We start from the raw sequence: 16,281 nt of genomic DNA, 5'->3' as shown, positions 1-16,281 counted from the left end.
CAGATAGTGAGAACCTGAAGAGTTCAGTCCATGCACCGATGTCCTGGTGTGTACTTTTCATCGCATCGGAAGCATAAGCCCTTAGCCCTCTTCTCCTGCATCTCTTTCTCTGTCAGTCGTTTGAAGTTTCCTCCGTTTCCTCCTGTCTTCTCCTTGGTGGCTTCTCTATTCCCTCCTGTTGTAGGGCCTTTCGGTGCGAGATGAATGTTCGTCATCCTGTACGTGCCCCCGGTGCTGCTACTTCTGGCCCCCTTCTCCAAATTCTTCTGATTTTCCACCAGTTAGGCTAACTTCATGGCTTCCCCTAGGTCACGGGGCATCAACACCTTTATTGCTGCTCGGATCAACGCCTTCAACCCTTTCATGAAATTTCCCTCTAATACTGTGTCTGAGAGTCGCTCCACCCTGCTATCTAGGTGCTCAAACTGCTCCCGATAATCTGCTACTGATCCCTCCTGTGTTAGAGCAAAGAACTGCTCATAGAAGTCTCCTCCTTGATCGGTTTGAAAACGCTCTATTATGCAATCTTTAAATTCCCTCTAATTTCTGATCGATCTCCTCTGGTCTCTCCATTGAAACCATGACAGAGCTTTCCCTTCTAAGCATAATCCGGCTGTCGTTAGCTTCTCTTCCTCTGTTATCCCATTGACGGCGAAGTATCGCTCCACTTTGTAAATCCACCCATACACGTCTTCTCCTTCGAATATGGGCATCTTCAAATTCCTTACCTTTTGATCCCCCCATTGCCTCGGATTCTTCTATAGTTTCCCCTTTCCCAAGCGCTAGGTGCACCCCAAGTTTCCCGATCTTCTCTTGCCCTACCATAGCCCAAACCCCCTTCAAAATCCCCTCTTCTTTCTTCAAATTCAGAACCCCGACGACCGTAAAACCCCTCATGGTGTTCCCACTCAGCCCTTCCTTGCTCCGCTCCCCCATATCCATACATTTCTCCATGTCGATCTCCTCTTTCTTCCCTATGGAAAGGCTGCATATAGCGCCTTCTTCTTCCCCCTTTCCACGATTTCCACCCTTCTTCCTCCTTTCAGATTTCAGAATTGGTGTTTCTCGCTTCGGGGCCCTTCGCTTCGGATGCCGCCGTTTGTGCTTGAAGTTCCAACATTCTTTTCATCATGTCCCTGAGATCGGCCACCTGCCCCTCCATGGACGAAATTCTTTCCTCCATGGTTTCTTTGATGTGATTCATCTCTCCTTCGAGTTTCTCCTCCAAAGCATCAACTTTCTTGGCCACCATTATGATCCGGAGTTTGTAGATTCACAAAATCTAGATCTTGGAGTAAAAAAACAGCAATTTCTTCTTTTTCCGGCCAAAAACTGCTGCTGGAATTGGACAACAACAGCCCTCCACCGGTCCCAAGACTCGCTCTGATACCAATTTGATAGTAAATACTTGAGTTCGCAAGCAACCCTAAGGGAATACTTGAGTTCGCAAGCAAACCTATTACTAATTGGAGACAAAACAGCGAAAAATAAGCCAAAATATGGGCGAAATCAGCCCAAAATAATAGATTGCAATAAGGGAACAAAGAACAAACAATACGAAAGCAAGATACAAGTGATCCTCAATTCGAGAGGAGGATCGTCTCTCCCAAATCTCTAGATATATATATATGTATGTATATATATATGTATGTATATATATATGTATGTATATATATATGTATGTATATATATATGTATGTATATATATATGTATGTATATATATATGTATGTATATATATATGTATGTATATATATATGTATGTATATGTATGTATGCCCCTGAATGCAGCACAACCATTAATGACCAAATTATCAGCGAAAAAAACTGATGTACAAAAGATGATGAAGAAGCAACATCTTTCATCAAGCAGAATCACTTACCAACATGCCCAATGAAAACGACATTCAAATGCCGCTTTTTCTCTTCTTCTTTTTCCCCAGGATCTTGAAGTTCCTCATGTCCGAGCAATTTCACCTCTTTCAATTGTGCAGTAAAACAAAATCAGCAATAACAGAGGAATTCATAAGTTATTAAAAGGAATCAAATAATTCAGTAAAGAAATGTAGAAACCCCAGATTACAGATAGTACCATCAATGATATATTAAGGATAATTCAAATATGACTGATTAAATGCTTTCTCCAACTATCAACCAAGAGAAATAAAAGAGTGGCATTCTTCTGAATATATGTATCACAAATTATAAGAACTACTTGACAAGATAAACTTTCAATAACCTTTTTTCTCCAATTGCAACTCCTGGAGGTTTGATTCTACCTCCTCATGGAAGTCTGAAAAGAAAGTACAAAGTCTTAAGCAACAGAAAAACTATATTTCAGCAATTAAAAGTAAATTTAAGATTCATGAGATAACATCCACAGAAAGCATTATTTAATAAATTATAGCCATATTGACGTTCAAGAGAATACAAGAATGCGAGACAAAATAAGCGCATGCCATCCAAAGAAACAAAAGTATTAAGACAAAAAATCAACCGGTCAAGCCCCATGAGAAAATTTCCTTTCCACAAGCACAGTGCATACATCATCTAATGCACGTAGTGGAAATAAGGTTTGATATTGTTACTGTTGTTGTATTAACATATTTTCCGACCAGACTTAACTGTCATAAGAAACTATAAATGTTGTTCATTGCGCATTCGTCAAATGAGTATTTCAAAGGTTTGTGTTGCTTTTCACAATATTCCCCTAAGGACAGTCCTGTTAATGTTACAAAACTATCAACAAATTAGAATTGGATATGCTATCCGATGTCTTAGCTTACTTTATATAGCTGTTATACATATAGCAAGCAAATTTTCCAAAGCTTACTTATGTAAAAAAATCATAATCTAAAAAAAAAAAAGATGCAACAAATTAATTTATTGCTGGTACTGACAACCTATTTTACCAACAAATACTGCAGAGATCAAAGGAGAGTTATTTAGTGCATGTAGACTAATAAACAAGTGTATTAGGTGTAATGCAATCAATAAATGGCACCAGAAGAGTTTTGTTCGTGGCTACTTCATCCATCACCCTATGATAAATGCATCAATTTAGCATCAAAGTTCAGATTAGATATTCAAATACCTAAAATTAAATTCAATCAATCAATCTCTCTATGGTAGGGCGGAGAGAGTGACCTTGTAAAGAGTGAAGAAATATTACCATAGTGCTCCTCACATGTCCACAAGCTTTAATCTAACAAGTAATTGGCCACAACTATCAATTGAGTCTATATTACTAGTGAGCACACTGGTGAATGTGCGGGCTGGACCATTGGTCATAATGCCTTTGTTTGAGCTTCACCATCAATTTGAGGTTATTGTAGTAGGTTACACAGGTCTTACATTGACCAAAGATCAATTCAAGGGCTTGGACCACTTCAGCCTCTATGATGGGCCATTTGTCCTTCTTGTGCTTCTTGTAAGATGTGCCTTCAACAAGCTCTGAACCCTCAACTGAAGTTCAAACGCTGTGGATGTTTATCTTATATCATCTCGCATGGCCCTGCTCATACCTCCTAAAGATGAGAAGGAGACTCGGGTTCAGACTCCGCTTCTCCTACCCTAAGGTGCACAAGTGAAGCAGAAGGAAGGATATGGTAACGCAGAGTTGCAGCCTATTTGATGAGCAAAGCAACTGAAAGGATTTGATTTTGGTTTCCCATGCCCGAAAAATTATTGGCATACTTCGCTCTCATAGCCACATCAAAATAGCTTTTGCAAGTATTATTGCGAACAACTTGCAACACTCCAACGAAAAAATTAACTCACAAGGTCTTGTTCTGGTACCACAATGATGTGCAGCCGGTTCACAAGGAACCGGATGTGCAGCCGGTTCACAAGGAACCGGCAGAACCGGCCCAAAGGCCGGCTCAGATCTATAGGAGGCAGACAGGGTCCGCCTCCCATCATTCGGCCCGCCCACATGGGGGCCCACTTGATTCAAAAATTGAATTGGTTTGGGCGGCTGGGCTTAGGGAGGGAAAACCAATTAGGAAATACTTTGTATTAAGTAAGAGGAGGGGGATTATGAGGGATTATGTTTTGATTGATTGAGAATTAGGGTTTCTTGGAGGCTAGGGCTCTAGACGATCTTGTCTAGAGATTTGGGAGAGACGATCCTCCTCTCGAATTGAGGATCCCTTGTATCTTTGCTTCTTATTTGTTCTCTTTGATTGTTATAAGAATTTCTTCCGTTGATTATTCTCCAACAACGTTTTCTTGTGTTTTCTCGCTGTTTTTACCGTTTCTTGATAGGTTGCTTGCGAACTCAAGTAGATCCAGTTGGATTACTTGTGAACTCAAGTATTTCCTATCAAACTGGTATCAGAGCGTCATTTTGGGACCATCGGCGGCTGAAATTCAGAAATTTCAGCAAGGAAACCTCTTCCGCAAGGGAAATTCTCGGTTACCGTGGAAGAGAAGATGGCCGGACAAAAAGTAGAAGTTCTGGAGGGAGAAATCGGCCAACTGAAGACCGATTTAGAAGAAAGAACCGTTGAATTTCAAAATCAATTTGCGTCCATCCATGAAAATATGGATGGAAGGTTCACGGCATTAGAAGAAATGATGAAGAAGATGTTAGAGGGCAAACCAACCCCGACGACAGCATAAGCAAGGGAGGCCACTGGCGACAATGGGAGAAACGGGAACCTGAACCCATTGAGGGGGAGGGAGACTACCGAAGTGGAGATCCTTGATGGGAATGACGGAATGCCTCCGCTAGAACCACTTTCTTGGGAGGAGATGAGCATGGGCTATGAGAGAAGGGGTGCTGAATTTTTTGGGAGAAGGGATGAGTTTTACCGTCGAGGTGCTGAGGAGGAGAGGCGAAGGGAAGAGTATGAGGAAGGGCAGGGGTATGATCGGCGGAGGGAAGTTCGTGACCATTGGGGATTTCCCCCTCGGGGAATGGGAGGTTATGGAGGAGTGAGGGGAAACTGGGGAGACCCGAGGGTAAGGAAATTGAAGATGCCCATCTTTGAGGGCGAGGACGCACATAGCTGGATCTACAAGATGGAGCGATACTTTGCGGTCAATGGGTTGACCGAGGAGGAGAAATTAACAGCAGCATAACTGTGTTTGGAAGGAAAAGCATTAGCTTGGTACCAGTGGCGGGATATGAGGAGGCCCATTCAAAGCTGGAGGGAGTTCAAGGACTGTCTGCTAGAGCGTTTCCGAGCCAGTAGGGGAGGAAACTTCTACGAGCAGTTCTTTGCCCTGACACAGGAGGGGACGGTCGCCGATTACCGCGATAGGTTTGAGTACCTTGCGAGCAGGCTGGATCGTCTCTCTGAGATCGTGTTGGAGGGAAACTTCATGAAAGGCCTTAAACCGGAGATCAGAGCAGCTGTCAGGGTGATGAGACCACGGGGCCTTGGGAGAAGCCATGGAGTTGGCACAGCTGGTAGAGGAACAGAAGCACCTGGAGAGGGGAGCTCGTAGCAGTAGCTCTGGGGGATCCTACAAGATGACGACTACCTTCCTAGCCCCCAAAGGAACTGCCCAGGGAGGACCACGAGAAGCACCAAGGGAGAGGACATGAGGAGGGGGAAGTGGCGGAAATTTCAAACGGCTAACAAAGAAAGAAATGCAGGAGAAGAGGGTTAAGGGGTTGTGTTTTCACTGCGATGAGAAGTACACACCAGGGCATCGGTGCAAGGACCGAACCCTTCAGGTTCTCACTGTCTGCGGTGACGAGGAAACTGAGGAGGGAGGTGAGCTAGAGACAGAGGAGGAGATGAAGGAGAAGCTACACTTGGATCTAACAGAAGTTTTCCTGAACTCAGTGGTGTGATTCACTACAAATCACACTATGAAGGTGAGGGGAGAGATAGAGTACAAGAAGGTGGTGGTGCTGATTGATAGTGGGGCGACTCACAACTTCATTTCCACACAGATTGTTGATCAACTGTGAGTGAGATTGGTGGACACTGGCTGTTATGGGGTGATGATGGGCACAGGGAAGATAGAGAGGGTTCAGGGGATTTGCAGAGGAGTGCAACTGACGATCCAGGGGATACAGGTGAAGGAAGATTTCCTTCCGCTGGAACTTGGGAGTAAATATGTCATCTTGGGCATGAAATGGCTGCAAACTTTGGGGGACACCAAGGTGAATTGGAGAGCACCCACGATGGAGCTGACGGTCGAGGGAAAGAAGGTGGTAATCAAGGGAGATGCAGGACTTTCCAAATCCCTAGTTTCTCTTAAAATCATGGTGAGGGACATTTAGTCGGCAGGCGTGGGGTATTTGGTGGAGCTGCACAGCTTGGAGGGAGCGAGATTGGAGGAAGGAGGCGACATCTCTCTCTCTCCATTCAGCCTTTGATTCAGCAGTTCTAAGAGGTTTTTCAGCCACCTCAGGGGTTACCACCACAGCGAGAGAGGGAGCATGCCATCGTTTTGAGGGAGTGGGTATCACCCATCAACGTATGGCCCTATCTCTACCCTCAGTTCCAGAAGGATAAGATTAAACAGTTGATTAGAGAAATGTTAGAGGCAGAAATCCTCAGACTCAGTATCAGCCCTTTCTCTAGTCCCGTTCTGTTGGTCAAGAAGGACGGCAGCTGGCGGCTTTGTGTGGACTACAGAGCACTCAACAAGGAGACTGTCCCGGACAAGTTTCTTATACCCGTCATCGACGAGCTCCTAGATGAATTGAGTGGGACTGTGATTTTTAGCAAGATAGACTGAAATCAGGCTACCACCAGATCCGGATGAAGAGGGAAGATGTACCCAAGACGGCTTTCAGAACTCATGAAGGCCATTATGAGCTTTTGGTGATGCCAACGCTCCAGCAACTTTCCAGGCCCTGATGAATAGGGTTTTCAAACCTTATCTCAGACGGTTTGTGTTAGTGTTCTTTGACGATATCCTGATCTACAGCAGGATAGAGGAGGAGCACTAGGAGCACTTAAAAAAGGTGTTAGAGGTACTGCAGGAGCACCAGTTGAGGGCTAATTTAAAGAATGTTGCTTTGCACAAACCAGTGTAGAGTACTTGGGCCATGTGGTTTCAAAAGGAGGGGTGGCAGCTGATCAGTCCAAAATTGGAGCAATGTTAAGGTGGCCAGTACCGAAAAATTTGAAGGAGCTGAGGGGATTCCTATGACTGACAGGTTACTACAGAAGGTTCGGAAAGGGGTATAGTTCCATAGAATGGCCGCTTACTGAGCAGTTGAAGAAAGACGGGTTCCTATGGAGGGAGGTAGCCACATCAGCGTTTGAGAGCTTGAAGAAGGCGATGACCACGGTGTCGGTCCTAGCGTTGCCAGATTTCACTCAGACTTTTATTGTGGAGACCGATGCATCCGAGTACAGTCTTGGTGCAGTGCTAATGCAGAGTCGGAGGCCTATTGCCTATTTCAGCCAGGTATTGACTGCTAGAGCCAGTCTGAAATCAGTTTAGGGGAGGGAATTAATGGTCATCGTGTTGGCCATCCATAAGTGGCGGCCCTACCTGCTTGGGAGACATTTCATTGTCAGGACAGATCAGCAGAGCCTGAAATACCTGTTGGAGCAGCGGATGGTGACAGAGGAGCATCAAAGGTGGCTGTCCAAGTTGTTAGGGTACGATTTTGAGATCCAGTATAGGCCAGGAGTGGAGAACAAGGCGGCAGATGCCTTGTCCAGATGTATGGGAGAGCTGCAAGCAGTGGCACTATCCATGCCTTTGATGCTTGATTGGGAGTCCATCAGAGAAGAAAGTTCTAGAGATAAAGATTTGGAAAGGATCGGGTCAGATTTACTGAAAGAGGATGGTAGTCACCCAGGGTACTCATTGGAGGGAGACAGACTGCTGTTTCAGGGGAGATTTGTGATGCCCCGAACCTCGATTCACATCCCAAATTTACTCCAAGAATTTCATGGGAGCACAGTTGGGGGCCATTCAGGAGTGCAGAAGACCTACAGGAGACTGGCGACCGAGTTTTACTGGAAGGGGATGCATAGAGATGTAGAGGAGATGGTGGCAAGGTGCGAAGTTTGTCAGAGGAACATATATCTGGCAATGTCGCCAGGAGGACTACTACAACCGTTGGCATTACCATGACAGGTATGGGAGGAGATATCCATGGGCTTCATAGATGGACTGCCTCGTTCAGAAGGATTCATAGTGATCTTGGTGGTGGTAGATAGATTGAGCAAGTACGCTCATTTCATTCCTCTCCGACATCTGTACACCGTGGTGACAGTATCCTCAGCATTCATTGGGGAGGTGGTCAGATTGCACGGGGTACCAGAGGCAATTGTGTTAGACAGAGATAAGGTGTTCCTTAGCCATTTTTGGAAAGAGTTGTTCAAGTTGTAGGGAACAGTTCTGAAAAGGAGCACCGCCTACCACCCGCAAACAGATGGCCAGACTGAGGTGGTCAATAGGAGCTTGGAAACATACTTGAGATGCTTCGTGTTGGATACGCCTAAGCAGTGGGCTAAGTGACTGTCATGGGCGGAGTACTGGTACAACACCTCTTTCCACTCGGCTGCACAGATGACCTCATTTAAGGTGTTGTACGGAAGTGACCCTCCTCACTTGGTGCATTTTGGGAGTAGTAGTACTTCCGTTTCCTCAGTAGAGGAGTATTTGGAGGACAGGGATAAAGTGTTGGAAGAATTGAAGAGACATTTACTGAGGGCTCAACAGATTATGAAGCGGCAAGCAGACGGGCATAGGAGGGACATCCAATTTGAAGTAGGGGAGAAGGTGTATTTGAAGCTCCGACCATATAGACAGAAAACAGTCGCCAACAGGAGAAATGAGAAGCTGGTTCCTCGGTACTTTGGGCCTTATCCTTATGAAGTGCTAGAGAAGATCGGAGCAGTAGCATATCGACTGAAGCTACCACCAACGGCGACCATACATCCAGTATTTCATGTATCACAGTTGATTAAGGTCATTGGTGATTATACAGCCAACCCCGAGCTACCAGCGACTCTGACGGAGGATTTAGAGGTGGTTTTGGAACCATTAGAACGGATGGGGGTTCGCCAAAAAGAAGAATGAACTAAAGAAGTGTTCATCCAGTGGAAGAACCTTCCAGACTACGAGGCCACGTGGGAGCCATACGAGAGGGTGAAACATCAATTTCCTGATTTCACCTTGAGGACAAGGTGGTTCTTTGGGAGCATGGTATTGATGTGCAGCCGGTTCACAAGGAACCGGCAAAACCGGCCCAAAGGCCGGTTCAGATCTACAGGAGTCGGACAGGGTCCGCCTCCCATCATTCGGCCCGCCCACATGGGGGCCCCACTTGATTCAAAAATTGAATTGGTTTGGGCGGCTGGGCTTAGGGAGGGAAAACCAATTAGGAAATACTTTGTATTAAGTAAGAGGAGGGGGATTATGAGGGATTATGTTTTGATTGATTGAGAATTAGGGTTTCTTGGAGGCTATGGCTCTAGACGATCTTGTCTAGAGATTTGGGAGAGACGATCCTCCTCTCAAATTGAGGATCCCTTGTATCTTTGCTTCTTGTTTGTTCTTTTTGATTGTTATAAGAATTTCTTCCGTTGATTATTCTCCAACAACGTTTTCTTGTGTTTTCTCGCTGTTTTTACCGTTTCTTGATAGGTTTGCTATCGAACTCAAGTAGATCCAGTTGGATTACTTGCGAACTCAAGTATTTCCTATCACACAACCATGGCATAATTGAATTAAAGGATTCAGCCATGGACAGTCCGCCATCTTCAAGAGAACAGTCAATGGGGAACCAAGCCACACACCTCATGAGCTTCAAGATGGAGTTCAATAAGCTCCCAACTAACAAAAAAGCCAATCTAATCTTGGTCCAAAAGAATTCTAAGTTATAACCATAAGCAGGCTCTCAACCAAGGGCGCCCTCAATACGCATATGAAAAGGAGTAGCTATCTACACAAACATGGAATATCAACCCCCTAAAGGACACTACATGAAGAACCCTAAGTCCAAGGGTCAATTTCTCCATCTCACCAAAGCTTTGAAAACCTAGCAGAAGATCTCCGAGTTTGCAAGCTTCAGTAAGCCAAACTAGAAAGCAAAGACTCCACCTCCAATTGAGGATGCAGGTGGGTATGAAGGTCAACCCAAATTGCCATATAAACATCAATGTCAGTGAGAGTTGCTTTGCTCAATGTGTCATATTAAGGGCAAAGGTGGCACCCATTTCACAAGTCCTATAACAACTGAATTTCCCAATTTCTCCAAGTTTGACAAGATTTAGCAGCCAAAGTCAAAAAGATGTTCTTAGTGGTTCAATAAGCCTAGGTGGGACCAAACAAATTGCCCCAACTCAAGATGCTTTCAGGGAGAGTTAGGTATTATCATCAATGATTTGACCAGCCAAATCATTTGCCCTAACTCAAGAAGCTTTCAAGGAGAGTTAGGAACCATCATTAATGATTTGACCAGCCAAATCATTCGCTCTACCTCCCTCAACAAGTCCATCATGCACAAAAACTAGACCATAGGAGAACTCCACAGACCAACATACCTTCTACCAAACTAGATCTCACATCAAGTCTACCTTACACAAAGCATCAGACTAACGACAACTTTTGTTTACTCAAAAAGCAACATAATCAAGCCTAAGAACTAAAAAATGTAACACCCACCCATGAGGTCGGAACCACCTCTATCATGAGGAACATACTAAGCTTCGAAACTTATTACAACCAGTACAAAAAAATGTATTAGTATCAACAACAAAATCTATCGAGATTTCTGACAAATTTTCATCAAAAAATTTTGCTAGGTTCAAAAAGAGATCATTATCAACTCTTTTTTACATCTAAAATGCACATGATTGGCCTTAGAAAAAACTAAAGAAAAAGGAAGCAAAAAATAAATCACCAATTCACCAGCTTGTTGACTTCCGTTGCATGAATGGATATAATTTTAACGGGCTGAATTAAAAAAAAAAAATTCTTATGACCTTTACTATTAGTTGATACTACCAAAACTTCAATCATTTTTTCTTTCTTTGAATGACATATATGAACATTATTTTGAAACTGCTATTTGTATTAAACTTTTTAAAGCCCAAGTGATTAACTTTTTTTTTTTTTTTTTAGAGTAAGATTCTAAATCTTAAGATTTTGCTTGTGCATGAGAAATCTAATATTATGTGGAAAAAAGTAGTTAGTAATATTAATAATGTTGCAAAAGAAGTGTTTGGAGTATCAAATGGAAAAGCTACTAATAGTAAAAATAGTTTGTGGTGAAATCAAAATGTGCAAGAAAAAATTAAAAATAAGAAGACTTGTTATTAAAATTGGTTTAGCTGTAAAAATTTTGATAATTGGGAAAGATATAAAGAGACCCGTAAGGAGTCTAAGAAAGCAATATGCAATGCAAAGATTTTAGCTTTTAATAATTTATATAATAAGTTAGCTAAACAAAGAGAAAAAAGTAGTAAGGATTTAGTTCAAATGAAGTGTATTAAGGATGAAGATCAAAAAGTGCTTTTATTTGAAGAGAATTTTCAACAAAGGTGAATGAGATATTTTGCTAACCTTTTAAATGAAGATTACGAGAATGTAATTGATGTTAGTGGCCTTAGCACCCTAAATGAAAATAAAGATTTTTATTTTTATCGGCGTATTAGTAAAATAGAAGTTAAAGAGGCTTTAAAGAAAATAAAGTGTGGAAAAGCATTGGACCTGATGATATTCCAATAGAGGTGCGAAAATGCTTAGGAGATGAAGGATTTTTTTGGCTTACTAAACTTTTAAATATTATTTTGAAGACAAAAAAGATGTCAGATAAGTGGAGAATGAGTATGTTGATTCCTACTTTTAAGAATAAAGCTGATGCACAATATTATGCAAATTATAGAGGAATTAAGTTTATGTGTCATACTTTAAAATTATGGGAGAGATTTATCGAGCATAGGTTGCGGCGTGACACTAATGTTTCTCAAAATCAATTTGGATTCATGCCAGTTAGGTCTACTATGGAAGCTATGCATTTATTGAGAGGTTTAATGGAGAAATACAGAGAGAATAAGGAGGATCTACATATAATTTTTATTGATTTAAAGAAAGAATATGATAAAGTTACAAGAGAAGTGTTTTGAAGAGTTCTATATAAGAAAGGGTTAATAATGCTTATATTCAAATCATTAAGGATATGTATGCAGGAGCTGTTACTTGTGTTCAAACACAAGGTGGTCCAATAATTTTTTGAAATAAAGACCTCTTAAAGAACTGTTCCAGTAAATTTTTCTTTGTGAAGAATAATTGAGGTATTCTTGAAAAATGCTTCTCCATTAAGGGTAATGAGTTGTCATGTATTGACAAAATTATGAGTGAAATTAAATTCTCCATGAATAATCATTCTCCAAACAAAATTCTAACAAAAGAAACGGGACTAATGCTTACACAATATGATAGTCCGAAAAGATTTATAGAGCATTAGTGGTTAATAATATGTGATGTCTACCATCACTGACAAATTCTTTGAAAATCTTTTGTAATAAATTTTCTATTCCCAACCACTAGGATATTTTATAGTTTAGAAAATTAGTTTACGAGCAGCGTTACGACTTTTTCTTGCCCTTCAACTGACTGATACTTTGACGGCATATAACATTAATATATCCCAATTTTCATGCTAATAACTGATGCAACCAAAAAAAATATAAAGCCTACTAGGCATGCAAATAATTGATTCCTTTCCAAATAACTTAAACAAACACAACAACATGACAAAATAAACTTAAACAAGACACAACGACACCTTACAAATTTTTGTAGTTTGAGAAGAAAGATATAATGGGGTGTAAACCATTGATAGAAGAAATAGATTAAAAGACCGAGATGAATAAGACGAGATGTAGAAAATTAGCTCTCAAGCTAAAACCCCTTAGGTTTTGTTTTCCAAAAATCACTACATTTCACTCTCCTAAAATAGCCACAAAACATCACTATAAATAGAGAAAAGGAAGCCAAAAAGACACCCAAGCAGCCGCCCAAAACAGCCAACAAGAATAGGGGAAAGCCAAGGGATAGCAGCAGGAACCGAACAGCCAAGGCTAGGGAAACCGGGAAAGCCAGGGAACAGCAACCGAACAGTTCAAGCCCAGAGGAACCGGGACCCAGGGAACCAAACAGCCACCAAGCAGACAACAGCCATCCACCCCCAACAAACCCAAATACAAAAATAAGGGGGGGAAAAAAAAAAAAAAAGGGGGGGGGGGGGGGGGGGCCTTGCTTACATCAATAACTATTATCAGATTAATTGTCTTCTTCAAAAATCATAGTGTTAGGGTTACATTAACACCAGAATATTTATCAAAAATAGATAAATTTACAAGTGATGCTCAAGGTCGCGTCATTTGGAGGAGCAAATGGTTAGACCAACAAACCAAAGTTCCCTTGAAAAAGGGGTCCGATGAATTTTTCTTTGCGAAAAATGATTGGGGTATTCTTGAAAAATGGGGAAGACTAAAAAAGTTAAATGGTCCTTTTTAAGTTGGAGAAGAAGTCATACTAAGAATTCTCAATATTGAAAATATTCAATATGAGATACATTACCTTAACAAATATATAAACTATTTTATTCAAAGTCTATTTATATGGGAAGACCTAATGCTAGAATGTTAAAAAATTCGAATAAAATTCAAGAGATAATCACTTATGCTTCAAATTTTTTATCCCAATGGCCTTTACAAGATAATGCTCATAGATGTCATTAAAAAAAAAAGAATATTGCTCGTGATTTTTCAAATTTTGTTTTAAAAGATGATGCCACTTAACATCCTCTTCATCTCTTATTGCCATTAAAATAATAATTCATAGACATTTAATCATGCATATTCCCTTAACTATTTATATCCTTTCTATTGCTGAGGTGACCAATACTCTCCTTGTTTTTTTGGCTAGATAAGGAAGAAAGACTTAAATTCATGATTGAACATTTTTATTGAGATTTTTGAAAAATACTTTCTTGAACATTCTTTCATTTGCTAAACGATTGCTCAAACTATTTATGACGTGCATTAATAGCTTCATCAACAATGATGTGTGCTTCACTCTATGAATAAGATCAATATAAGTGCATATAGTCTCACAGATTAATGAGTACATAGCAAAGACATCCAAAATAGACGCCCCTTAATTAATCAAGATTCACTCTTAAAATTTGACAAACTTCAAAGGAAAAACATCAAAAGTATCATTTAAAGATTCACTTTCATTTTGGCGGATCCTCAAAAAATGAGAGGATTCTTGACGATTCTTCGATTGACAATAAATTATTCCACAAAAAGAATTCAAGGTGGGCAGAGTTGTGGTTAGTATTATCGGTGAACAAATAAAACCAAGTGTGAGCTCAATCTTTTAAAGTAGCATAAAATACTTGATAAAGAAGTGCATCAAAAGCTTGTTGGATATGCATGATGTTCCAGTAATGATAAATATGCATATAGGGATCAAATGACTCATCAAATAAAATAATAGTTGGTAGATTGAACACAGGAATGGGATTTTGGATAATTTCAACTATTAAAGATGAAGAAACCTGAAGATTAAGTGGAGAAAGAAGATTATTCGCATCCCTTAAAGAAAATTCCTCTTGAGAACAAGAAGTCGTAATTCATTTTGTATAATATCACGAAGAGTATTCATAAGTCGAGGCCGGGTTAAGTCCACTATGGCTAGTGGAAGATTCTGAGTCAGTCGAGCGGCATGAAGAAAGAATTGAATTAGTAGTGACAATAAGTTCTAGACTAGGATGTTGTATAAGAGTAACTTCAATATGATTAGACCTGTCAATTTCGGGTTACAGGTCGGGTTCGGGTCAACCCGGAATTGACCCGGAAATATTCGGGTTCGGGTCAACCCGACCCGTTTTTATAAACGGGTCGATTTTCCGGACCCGAACCCGACCCGCTTCGGGTTCGGGTCAACCCGACCCGACCCGCGGAAGCCTCCTCCCGTCCCGGCAAGGTCTCCTCCGCTAGTCCGCTCCTCGCGGACCTCGCCTGCGGAGTGCGGACGCTGGCCGGAGGGCCAACTGCGGCTGACGCCTGACGCGGACGCTGGCCGCGGACACTGGCCGCGGACGCTGGCGGCTGGCCGGAGGGCGGAACCGGACGCTGGCCGTAGAATAGAGCTTGGAAAGATATATAAATCTGACGCTGGACACTCTCTTGAATTTGATCATCGTTGAGACGGCACGAGTCGTAGAATGCAGACATGACATGCATGAAGTATAGATCAACAATCATTTGTTCTTCCATCCAAGATCCCCAGAGATTTTTTTTTTAATTATGAATTCAGTAATAACCGCGATTGATTTCGATTTGACAGTTCCGTATAATAGCTCATTGAAGGTGGTACACTTCACGTCACGTTAATGTATTGTTCCTGTCTACGATGTCCTGACACACTGTCGGCTTTAGGGACAGTTTTCTTACGTGTTCTCAAAATAACTTGTGAGTATTAGCCAAACAGAACGTTAGACCCATGTCTTCGTGACCCGCGGGTCACACGCGTAACTAGGACACGTTACTTATTTAAGAAGCAACAAGAAAGCAGCCGATCAAACAAGCCATTACACTTTAGTTATAGGATTTGCTAAAACTAAAGTTAGAATGGTAAAAAATTTTTCGGAAGTTTTTTATTGAATGTGCATTGAGACAATATCGATAGAATCAATTTTGAATCCTTTAAGGGCTATAGGAGTTGCAAGGGGCGCTAGCTAGTCTGGTGTCACAAGCTAGGTGGCCTAGGGCAGGTAGCGAGTGATAGGCAAAGAGGATTGAGGAACTGTTATGAAAGGTTTGCTGTCATGTCGCACAGGAACCGAGGAACTATTAATGAGGAGAGGTATGGTGAGTGAGGTTCACACCGAAACTAAAACAATAGAGTCTTGTCAATTTTGTTTGAAGACAGTAAAGTTATGTCAAGGGAATAGTTCATGGATTTATCTAAAATTTGAAGGCAACCCCGTTCAGAGGTCAATGAATATTGTCGCAGAATTAAGCTTCCGACCCGTTTTTTTACAAAAGGGAAATTATCGGTTTACCGACCCTGAAATCCCTACCTCGACTTTCGGTAGTTTCGGGTCAACCAACTATATCCGAATTACATTCCGGGTATTCGTGAGGTTCGGGTTCGTGATGATTATTATTATTAGGGTCTTATATATTTATATATATATATATATATATTATAAATTATATATATATCAAATTATTATTATGTCTATTTATTATATATCAATCTATAAATTAAGTTCTAAATGGTTAACAACTCTATTCTAATTGATTTTAATTTAGAATATACTATCTAGGGG

The 16,281-nt window shown here is 41.3% G+C and overlaps 1 protein-coding gene across 2 annotated transcripts in view; it reads right to left on the bottom strand.

The window, feature by feature from the left end:
* Window positions 1-16,281, bottom strand: part of LOC110094194 (eukaryotic peptide chain release factor GTP-binding subunit ERF3A-like) — a 52,730-nt gene that overhangs the window by 25,991 nt on the left and 10,458 nt on the right. For both annotated transcript variants that reach the window (XM_020819366.2, XM_028692081.1), the window contains 2 exons: window positions 2,239-2,292; window positions 1,883-1,978 (listed from right to left, as the gene is read on the bottom strand). In XM_020819366.2, the coding sequence (XP_020675025.1) occupies window positions 1,883-1,978; window positions 2,239-2,292 (150 nt within the window). The remainder of the gene's footprint in view (window positions 1-1,882; window positions 1,979-2,238; window positions 2,293-16,281) is intronic.

The sequence above is a fragment of the Dendrobium catenatum genome, unplaced genomic scaffold (genome assembly GCF_001605985.2).
Source record: "Dendrobium catenatum unplaced genomic scaffold, ASM160598v2 original_scaffold_117459, whole genome shotgun sequence".
NCBI lineage: Eukaryota > Viridiplantae > Streptophyta > Magnoliopsida > Asparagales > Orchidaceae > Dendrobium > Dendrobium catenatum.
This window is presented reverse-complemented; position numbering and strand designations above follow the sequence as displayed.